This window comes from Thunnus albacares, chromosome 5 (genome assembly GCF_914725855.1).
Source record: "Thunnus albacares chromosome 5, fThuAlb1.1, whole genome shotgun sequence".
Classification (NCBI taxonomy): domain Eukaryota; kingdom Metazoa; phylum Chordata; class Actinopteri; order Scombriformes; family Scombridae; genus Thunnus; species Thunnus albacares.
Genome location: NC_058110.1, coordinates 18,247,237 through 18,258,256, shown reverse-complemented (window position 1 = coordinate 18,258,256; position 11,020 = coordinate 18,247,237). Strand labels below are relative to the sequence as shown.

The window sequence follows — 11,020 nt, the reverse complement described above, 5'->3', positions numbered from 1 at the left end:
TTCTAATGTGTCTTTTTCTGGCCAAAGATCATAGCAATATTTTGATCCTCGCATGACATTTCACTGGTAATTAACTACGCCATTTCGTTTCACGCAGCTATATAGTCTATTCCCTTTTGGCTCATTATCAGATACATTTCTCATTCTGGTTCTTTCTCTCTCTACTCACCTTTGGCTCTCCATCAGTCCCCCCTCAGGGCTGACCTCCTCTTCATCCTTGTGCCTCCCTGCTCCTCTGGCAGTCTCCTGCTCCCGCTTTTAAACTCTCCTCCTGCCCCTCTACCACACTCCCTCCATCTTAAGTCTGGGGTGACGATAGCTAATTATAAAATCAATGATGCCGGGCTGCCTAGTTTACAGCCCCCTCTAAAACCTTAACTGGGAAATCACTGTGGGATTGATGACTCCCTCACTCTTTATCTCTTTTAATTAGAAATGTAAAAGATATGAAGACCCAGAGGCCAGAACACATCTCCTAGTTTTTATGACCCCGATTCCTGCCTGCCTTCTCCAAGCTCTAGCTCCCCTGCCCAAATCACCCCTTCCTCTACCTGGCCTTGTTTATTTCCTCTTCCTCTCCCTTCATTTACCTTCCTGCCGGCACACCTTCCATTCTCACTCTTGTCACAGATACCTTTACCCGTTTCTTCATCACTTTCTCCATTACCCTTTCTTCAAGATTGCCCGCCTGTCTCTCTGCTCGTACCGGGGAAGGTGTTAAATTTATGATCTTTGCACTTGAAAACGTTTCTCACCTTCTCCTCACCTCTCCCTTCTCTTCCCTTGACTGATTCTCAACCCTCCATGGATTCGCTGCATATGTAACAAATGATGAACATGTCCTTTTTGTCTGTTCTGTCCCAAGCAGAAGACGCACGGTAAATGATGTGATGTTTCACAATATGACCCTGCTCCCGACTCCATGCATCCAGCACGTGACATATACGCCTTTCTGTCATGTTTATAGCCCTGGGTCCACATCGAAAGACCCTGCAGTTTTTTTTTATCGCATCAAGCGCAGGTCACATGCACCTCCATTCTCTGCCTTTATCACACCCTGAGCCCGGGCCCTTCCTCCTTAACTGATGCCAGGAGCACTTGGGTTCACTGAGCTTTATCCTCCTGATCACTCTCTGAGGAGTCAGCCTCTGCTGCTCCATTATCTCTCTTGTGTGTGTTGACTAAAGCGCCAGTGCAGTTTGCTCATGTCGGAGGCAAACTCAGCGGGATGTGCAGCAGCGTCTCTCTCTGGGTTTAAATATTCAAATGAATTTCTGTGGTATGCGCTCATGACCTACTTTTATGGATTCTTTACTATTTTTTGTGAATAACTGATGTCCTGTGGCTGCCAGGATATTACAAGCGAGATACCCTTTATTAATTCATTGTACATTTCTACCTTTTTCCAGGGGCCTCAGTTATTACATCTCCATCCTTTTTTTCATTTCCAGTGAATAAGTCTTCCCACCTCAAGTAATTAGTTAATCAAGCATCATTGATGTGGAAGGATGAGTATATAGAAATCCTGCCCGGCTCCTTTAAATTCCCCCAAGCACACCCAAACCCTCCCATGGGTTCCCATGGCAACACCTTCCCTGGGCTCAGTATATGAGGCCATTTGATTGTTCCTTGTAAAACAGTGTATAATGTATGGACCTTATTTTAATTCCAATCTGGCGTTATTGATCTGTCTTTAATGATAGTTAATTAAAGCAATCATATAATTGATAGAATCTCATCTCTGTTTATCACCCTCTGATTCTCTCTCTCTCAGACTCTCTATTAATAAAATCAAGGTGAGGCATTAGTATCCCACACCGGTGCCCTGCACAAAAAAAAGAAAAAGATGTTTACTCTCAGTCTGTTCTTTAGAGAATTTATCGGGATATCAAGAGAACGTGATCTGATCAGTGAGAGTGCCAAGATAGGTCTTATAAAAGTTGTGATAAATTTATAAATCTTGATTATTGGTGACATTTACAAAGCCAATCTGAAAAAAAAAATAAGGCCATTGCTAGGGTTTATTTGTCTTATTCATTTGCTTGTTTCATGTGTGCTTTGAACAATTATTTTCAGGTTCCAGAGATGTCCTGACAAATGTGCTGACGTTGAGTTTAAGGCCCCGATGTACTTTCATTTTTCACAGATCAGTAGTCAAATCTCTGATGGCAGCTATAGCATGTGACCAAAACAGACTCAGTTTTGCGTTTAAGATGCTTGATCTTCTACAAGATCAAATATCACTTTGGCAGCTCTGAACATAACTTCAATCAAATCCTTTTGGGACCATGTACTGACTCTTTGGCTGGAAGCATCACTATCAGTTTGCAGATCTCTGATATGCACATGACTAATATCTCATATATCTGATGTTTCATCTAATGTATCTAAAATGTATCTGGTTTTCACTTAAAATATATTTTCAATTCATTGTATTTTAAATATATTTTTCCATTTGTTGTGTTGTGGTGTATCTCAGGTGGACTATTTTTTCTGTGTTCCGTATCCATCTTTCTTAAATTCCAATAAATAAATCATAATTGACTGATTTACTGTTTGACTTTCTATCTAACTATCTTGAGACAAAACTACAAGAAAGTCTGCGATTTATCTTTTACACCTGCACTCTTCCAACTGCAGAGTGAACAAATCTTACGAACAGACCTTTATCTGATGTCCTTGTTCAGCAGGAGGCTGTGATTTATTAGCCTCCGCACCCACAGCTCTGCATGACCTGAAGGCATTGCTCTTATCCTCCATATCCATGCAGGGGCGAACCCTGCTGCATGCAGTACACCCTGCAGTCATGGTGCAAGAGCTCCCTCTACTGATGCATCCTCATAATGCCAGATTATATTCACTCAAAGCTATTATTTTACTGTGTAGGAGGATTGTGTAAATATCATGCCTGTATGAGTGAAATTTCTAAACATGAAAGACATTTTTACATGATAAAGTAACAAAAAAAAAAGTCCAGTAATCTCACAAAAGTAGTTTATTGTGCCTCTTACTGTTTATATGGCTTTTCTTTGTATGACAAGAGTTGACATAAACAGAGGGTAGACAACACCTTGGCCATGTTGAAAAACAAAAACAAAAAAAAAAAACAACATAATCTCAATATTCTGCCTGCATTACCATCATTAACATCATGACAGCCCAGCAGAGAGAGAAGGGATGAGGTCATCACACAAGTTTCATGTGTGACAGCACCATACCGAGGACATTCATCCTATGACTGAAAACATGTTAAAGCATTCACACACGCACGCACACACGCAAACATTCACTCACACACACACGCACTCGCGCACAACTCAAAATGAGGAGACTTGCCCATATTCAGAAGATGGGACCTCTCACCAACTACAGAAAGAATGTTCATATTGCTTCAAAGAGAGACAGAAAAAAAACCTCTGTACTGTGTATCAGCTGCGTTCTCCCAGCTGATCGCCTAGTGAGACGTTTTGGCAATATAGAAATGATACATGAGAACACATAATCCTCCGCAGATCGTTTAAAGAGAAGTGAGGATACCGTATACACAAGAAGACAAGATGATATAATGGCTTTTGGGATGAGAAGGCAGTTTGCTGCATGGATGCCAGCGCGCAAGAACAGGCGGGGCAGTGATGATGATGACGGTGATGATTTGTCCCCCCCCCCACTCCCCCCGCTCACCCCTTTAAGAGAGTCAGACTGGCATCCATGCTGTTGTTCAGACTTGTCACCTTCTATGTATACGCAGAGGGGTTGAGCCGATCAAAACTGAGTGAAGAATACACACATAAATATTGCCTGTTTCTAGCGTGCCTGCAAGCAGCTAGGGTTTGGTCCTTACTGAAAAGCCCTGAGTCTGATTCCAAAATATCTTCCATAAGGATTCCTGCTTTAGACTTGCATATGTCTTTGATCGTTGTAATGACGCATATGTTGCTACGATGTGTGGATGTTTTTTTTTTTTTTTGTGTATTTGTCTACTGACATCATCGGGGAGTGCTCTAAGGTTGATTGTATTCAATATGCTGTCATCGTTCGGACATGCTGATGGAGATATAAGCTCACAGATGTTAGAATCTACTCTCAGCTGACGAGATGTGCCTTACTTGAATAGAGGATCACAAAAGTGCTACATATACGGTCAAGTGTAAATCTATGTCCGGGCACTCAATGCCAGGTCGGCACATCTGCTAACAGCTGAGGGTAGAGTGAAAGGAGTGTGTTTGTATGTGTGTGTTTGTGTGTGTGTATATAGATGGAGGGTGTGTTTTTTTTTTTGTGTTAGTGCATGGTGTGAGTGAGCGCTGGATCATGGCTGGAGTCCCTGCCAGTAGTCAAATTCATGCTCCAAAGATGACTTTTCCTAACTTTGGCACAAAGTTTATTTTCCGCATTGACAGCGTATGTTGGCTGCAACGAGAGCAAAAATAGAATAATGCCAATTCCCTGATAACAGAAACTGATAAGTCACTGCAACATAACAATAGTCCTCTGGGTTGATTATCATTGACATCCACAGTGAGCCAAAGTGCCCAAAAAAGCCCCAGCTAAGCATATGTAGCTGTTAAGGAAGACCCAGCCAGTTCTGATTACCCTTCTTTCCCTCTGAATATCTTCTCAGGAAAGCTCTTCAAAGAAAAAAAACGTGTCTAAAAGGATTCATATATAAAACCAGAATAACAAATAAAAGACAAAAATATAATGGTATATAGATATGTATGGACTTATTCATAAAATTGAAAAAAAAAAGAAAAGAAAAGCTGAAAACAATATTCAAAAGCAATAACCACAAAAACAAAGATTAGCATACTTGATTTGGTTTTGCCCTGTACTCTTGTTTTCTTTTGAGAAATGTGCTTGTTGTAATCCATCGGAATCAACTGCTCAGTTCTGGTGTCTGGTTTGGCCGTTCCCCTATTCAGATATAAACAACAATAGTGGAAAAAAAAAAAAGAAGAGACATTTAGCTTTCTCAAGTCGCATTAACTTCCCTCTTGGCTATGCCAGGAGTTCATATGGTTTCCTGTCATCTCTCCTTTACTTTATCTTTCTGTAGTTCCTTGTCATGGACCATGTGGCCTGAGTTAGAAGTGTCTGTACACATAAGGCTCTGCTGTGCTCCGCTGTGGAGAACACAATCATGTGCAGTAAGGAGAGAGAGAAGGGGTAAAGGATGGGAAGGCCAGCATTTTCTTGAGGTGGGAGAGAGTGAGGTTGTGTCGTATGTCTGTGTGTGTGTGTGTGTGTGTATATGTGTGTGTGCATTCATGAATCAGTGTATGTATGTATGTATGTATGAAATTTCAAAGTTCACTGTGCCCTCCCAGCAAGGCCTTTCCTCGAGCCATCTATGGCGTCGAGAACCCCCCAGGGCTCCCCGTCACTGTCCGAGCCCCTGTCTCGCTCTTCATCCCCCACGTCGTCATCGTCGTCCTCGTCCTCCTCCTCCGGCGATGGCTCGCTGCCATTCTCTGTGGCCCAGCTGTCGTCCTCATCCTCGGCCTCCTGCTTCAGGACGAGGGCTGGCGGTGGAGGTGGCGGCGGCGGCGGAGGCGGTGGGCTGTCATTGCACTCTGGTTGGTCTTCGAAGGCCTCTGGATTCTCAAGCATTTCCCTGATCAAAGGAGGCATTGGCCCTGGGATCTCCATCTTCAGAGTGATGGCTCTCTCCGCGCCTGGACAGAGGAAATATGGTGATGGTAGATAATTAGTTATCTATATGTCTTTTTTTAAAAAATGCTTCACTGCCACACAGAGAACACAAATAAAACACCAAATGACTGAAACTTGTGAGTATTCAGTGTCTGGCTCAAGTTTGTTTGTTTGTGTGTGTGTGTTACAAATTTGTTATGACAGCAGTCAGACCTTTTCCAAGAATCAGAATTTGTTCAGAACTACTCATAGTTCATACTACTGACCCTTGGTGCTGATGCCCCTGAGGTCGGTGATCTTCATGAGCATGCGGGGGAACATGTGGGGTTTGTTGGGCCGACGGCGGCGAGCGTAGATCTTTAAAGCCTCCAGTAGAGGCTCTTGCAGCTTATCCACTTTCTGTGGCTCCTCGAGATCCATACGGTCTGATGAGGGATGCAGAAAGCACACAATATTCTCAGTTGTTTACCAGAATTATAAATTTTCTGTTAATAAATAAATAAATTTCCAAAAAGCTTTATTTAATCTTTGAGATCATTTTTATACATAACAACAACTATTTAGCTCTTGTTTTATTACTAATCCACTCAAAGCAGACACATAAATGCTGAAACCCAGATTTACTAAAGCCACTTCCTCTTTTCAACTGATAGTCAGTGAATATACAAGCTGCAGTACCTCCACAGATGAGGCAGATGGCACTGAGGAGGCCAGTTTCTGTGTCGTCCATCTCCAGGGGTAGAAGCTGGCCAGCGAAGGCAAACACCAGGTCTGTGAGCGGTCCGAAGCCGGCATTGTGCATCTGAGTCCGGTTCAGAGTCAGGCCATCTGAGAAGGTCATAGTGTCCTGTTCTGGAGTGTAGCGTGTGCAGATCCGCAGCATCTGTGTGAGCAAAAGAAGATGGAAAACTTTGTGAGCACTGAGCTAAATATTCTATTAAATATTAAATATTTAAGGAGATATAGAAAGTTTCTCCACAGCAGAAAAATATCTTCAATTACAATACAGCTGTGTTATCCTATTTGTGTGTAACTATTTTCATACCCAACATAGAGAAGGCTCAATATAATTTAGGCAAACCCTCCTGCACTACCAACTTTTACCACCAGATGCCAGTATTTCATCATCTCAGAATGAACTGTTTTTCTTTTTGTCCAGTCATTTATTTGTAGGGAGGAAAAAACAAAGACAGTGGTTCCTCACCAGTATGTCCAGGCAGGCTGACTTGAGTAGAGTGATCTGATCAGCGATGGTGAGGGTGGTGAAACCCGGCAGCCGCTTGGCGAATTCCACAATTTTGATGATGCATTTGGTGGAGAGCTCACTGAACTTGTCCCATAGACCCAGATCCAGCTGGACACGGTGGTCTGAGCTGGAGTTCTGAAGACATATACAAAAACACCCACAGATCAGAATGTTGCGACAGTGAGTAGTATGCAACCGTGTTTGCATCAGGCGAGCACGTCCTGTCCGAGCCTCACAACACATTTACATTTTGCATCAATCAAGAAAAAAAAAATCCATTTACATGTTGCATCAATCATTCAGGGGCCACACAGATGGCTTAATGGGGAACTGAATTAGTTATGCCATCACTATGTCGGGAAAGCTACGGTGAATTTACGTCTTTGCATGCAATTTGGAAACCCTCAGTGACGGCATAGCTTTGTTGTTGCTACACACAGTGAGTGTTAGGCGTATGTGTGTGTGTGTGTGAGTGTGTGTGTCTGTCTGTCTGTGTGACTTACGGTGGTGTATTTGCCAAGTTGGCAAAGTGACGGGAAAGTTTCTTGGTGAGCTTTGCTGACTTTATTGACCAGCTCCTCTAGCTCTCCACTTAGCTCATAGCTCTCTGGAAGCACCACCTCCTCCTTCACATCTTTCTTTTTCTTGTTTCTGTCGTTACGCACCGCTATGTAAAGAAAAACAAGAAAATAGAGGAAAGATTTTACATTACTTTTCACAAACTTTTTCTTGTGCTGTGTCAGAGATAAGCTACAGAATGTTCTTCACTATCTGTGATCACATGTAAAAACATCACTCATGCTCTGTATCTCTTACTACTGTCAAGGACATTGTGCTTGCTAGTGGAAACCAGAACTCAGTTGCAACTGAGGTTGCTCTTAACAGTATTAACATATTTCCTTTAGCACGGCACGGACGCTGGCTATCTCTTTCTTATCACCCGCTCTCTTCCTTGTCCATCTCTCTATCCACTTGACCGGTGCACATAAGCCAGTCCTCTACTCTCTCCCTCTCTGCCTCCTCTCCCTCCTCCTCCCATACTTTCCTTCCTCTCAGGATATCCAGTAATAGCAGAGGCACAATGTGATCCCGGTCTTAACACACATCCCACACAAACATTACACCCACATACATGTCCCACGGGCTCTGTGAAGGGCAAGGAACTGCTGCTTACACACACAGAAGGTCAAATTAAATAGGGCACAAAACTGGGTCTTTGATTCCGCAAACAGCATGAATCGTGCCAACATTATATCTCTGTCAAAACTCAGAATCTTGTTTTCTGCCTTGTTGTCTCTATGAATGAAAGCAGTGTCTGTGTAGGCCAGAGGGGTGAGGTTTTGTGGTGAAACAGGAAGTCAGAATCATTTCGTAAAGCGATTAGTCATATGATTGGTACAGTGCTCAGCCTCGCCCCGATCACCACCCCTGGAAGGCTCATCATCTGCTTCTTTCTCTCTGCTGCATAGTTTCCCAGAGTGCCTAGGTGAGCATTAATAGATTAATAAGTCACAAGTCACATTGTGTGAATCAGGTCAGATCTTTCTTTTGCTGGTGAAAAAATCTGATCCGAGTAAAGTAGAATTAATAAATAAAAAGATACGCAAAGGTAACATCTGTCACCTTGTGTATGTGTGTCCACACATGTTCTTGGGTGTGTATGTGAGTGAATATCCATGTTTTGGAAGTGGTTCTGTCTGTGCCTTGGGACTTCATTCCTGGGGGACTCACCTTCCTTGGACATGCCGACCTCAAAGCACTTCTGCAGCCTGCAGTACTGGCAGCGGTTGCGTGTGACCTTGTTAATCTGACAGTTCTTGTCTCTGTGGCAGGTGTACACCATGTTCTTCTGGATACTGCGGCGGAAGAAACCCTGGAGCATCAGGAAGCAAGAGACAAAAGGGGAAAGGGCAAGAGAGAGAGAGAGAGATTATGTATTATAGTGAAGTCATCAAATCTCTTCTTTTAACTCTGTTCAGCTTTCTTCTCATTTGAATCCAGAAACAGGAAAATGAAACACTGTTTTCTAAATCTTTGCATTTTGACAATTGGGCCTTTTCACTTTCTTCCTTCTCAATCATTCCATTTCTCATTTTTCATACTATAATCTGACCAATATTACAGAAGTGAAAGTAGTGAATCATCATGGCTCTTTTCTTATTATTGGAATGCAAAGGCATGTAACTAATAATTCTTGCAACCCAGCATTTTTCTAAATGTATGTGATAAATCTGGACGAAGAAGAGCTTGGCTCAGGCTAAGCTCCGGCAGGTTCTTCTCACCTTGCAGCCCTCACAGGAGCTGACCCCATAGTGGTACCCTGAGGACTTGTCCTGACACACAAAGCAGGGCTTGTAGACCCGAGGTGGGGGAGGTGGAGATGGAGAACTGGGTACCATCTCCTCTGAGCTGGTGCTCTGGGTCTCCACCGCTATGGACAAGAAGAAAAAAAAAAAAAAAAGACAACAGAGCACATGAGCACATGATTTGTCACAATTCATTGTCCTACAGCTATTGCGCAGTCTGAAATGTCACATGTGCACTTGTCAACATATATTGCAGATGTGGACAGTCACGGCGTGTCTAAAGCATTCAAACATGATATGACAGCTGACAGCATTTCCTTTTTCTTTTCTAACTGATTAGTTTCCATTTGTGACGCCAGCAAGAGATGCTGAGAAACAGTTGTGTTCAGCTGGTAAATAATGCCTAGAAGTTAATTGAGATACATTATCACACATTCTTTTTTAACTCCTCTCTCTGTGGGTGAAGACTGATAAGATTAGAGAGAATGGCTGATAGAAAGAGGAACATACTATGAACCACAGGCAACAGTTTCTATCACCAGGCACCAATTACAACCCTGAGGGGCAGTACTTAGGTGCATATTTGGGGAGATTATTTTTCTGTGTAAACACAGAGAAACAGTGGAAGGATGACTGTCTGACAGCAGAGACAAAACTGTTTTTTACAGCAGGTAAGCAAGAGTGCAACTGATTGACAGGTTCTCTGATAAGGCCAGGTAACAGAGTGAGCTGTTTCAGCCAGGAGTCAAAGCTGGCTCTTCGTCATTCCACAGACTGACAATAGCTCACGATGACATCTAGCACGCATACAGCAGACGCATGTCAAACCCACATGCGTGCAAACCTGGTGCAAAGACTACTTCTCAAACTGGAACACAAATGTGACGTCAGCGCTACCTCAAGTCACATACTTGTTACGCTACATTAAACTTCGCTATATTCCAAAGTGGAACCTGTATAGGCTCCTTTGAATGTCCGAGTGTGCAGCTTATGGATTCCATACTTCCCCTGAGAAACATAAGCCGCTGCGCACACATACAACCAGACCCTCGTCACACATGCTAGCCTGCACAAACTCACAGACACACATGTTGACTCCCCCTTATCCAACAGCACTTCTTTCAACTTTCACCCTTGGTCACCCCTCAAACTTCAACCCCCTCCCAACTCTGCATCCCACCACCCCCTGACACACAAACCCTATTTTTCTCTTGTTTCCTGGCCCTAAATTCCTCAGTGCAGCCCTGCCAGGTTTTAATAGAGGCCTAGGCTCGTAAGGCGGCCTATAAAGGCAGTCCCATGGCTGGACTGGAGGCCCCAGCCCGGCTGGCCTACACTTTATTGGGACTCGGTCACCTTGGGCAGCTATTCACACCACCAGCTGTAGCTCCCAGCCCGTAAAAAAAGCCAATCATAAAATAAAAAACAGGGAGGCTCTAAAATTCTAACTTTTACTGCCCCCACCTCCCCCCCAGCACCTTCAATGGAAAGCACAGAGCACTAGCCTAAACTTAACCTACAACCCCCCTCCTCCCCTCTCTCACACCCAAGGCTGAGGCAAAAACCACCAGCTTGGCTTTTTACAAGAGAGGGGAGACTTCAAAAAGAAGAAAAAAAAGGGGGCATAAAAAGAGGAATTTGATAAAAAACAGAGAAAGGGGCAGAGGGGGGAAAGGGGGAGGAGAGGACACAGTTGCTCCTAAGGGCAAGTCTTGTTCAAGACCAAGCTGACCATTACTACCACTTTGGCTACAGCTGCTGTGACTGGCCAGCTACTACCTCATTAATGATAGTAACAGAAATATGTCAGACATTT

General features: G+C 43.4%; 1 protein-coding gene across 6 annotated transcripts in view; it reads right to left on the bottom strand.

Annotated features, from left to right (window-relative positions):
* Nucleotides 1-2,977: 2,977 nt before the first annotated feature.
* The window catches only part of rarga (retinoic acid receptor gamma a), a 56,554-nt gene continuing 48,511 nt past the window's right edge, over nt 2,978-11,020 (bottom strand). For all 6 annotated transcript variants that reach the window (XM_044352826.1, XM_044352823.1, XM_044352824.1 and 3 more), the window contains 7 exons: nt 9,181-9,329; nt 8,630-8,771; nt 7,402-7,565; nt 6,857-7,033; nt 6,331-6,535; nt 5,919-6,077; nt 2,978-5,675 (listed from right to left, as the gene is read on the bottom strand). In XM_044352826.1, coding sequence (XP_044208761.1) covers nt 5,311-5,675; nt 5,919-6,077; nt 6,331-6,535; nt 6,857-7,033; nt 7,402-7,565; nt 8,630-8,771; nt 9,181-9,329 — 1,361 coding nt within the window. In that variant the 3' untranslated portion in view covers nt 2,978-5,310. The remainder of the gene's footprint in view (nt 5,676-5,918; nt 6,078-6,330; nt 6,536-6,856; nt 7,034-7,401; nt 7,566-8,629; nt 8,772-9,180; nt 9,330-11,020) is intronic.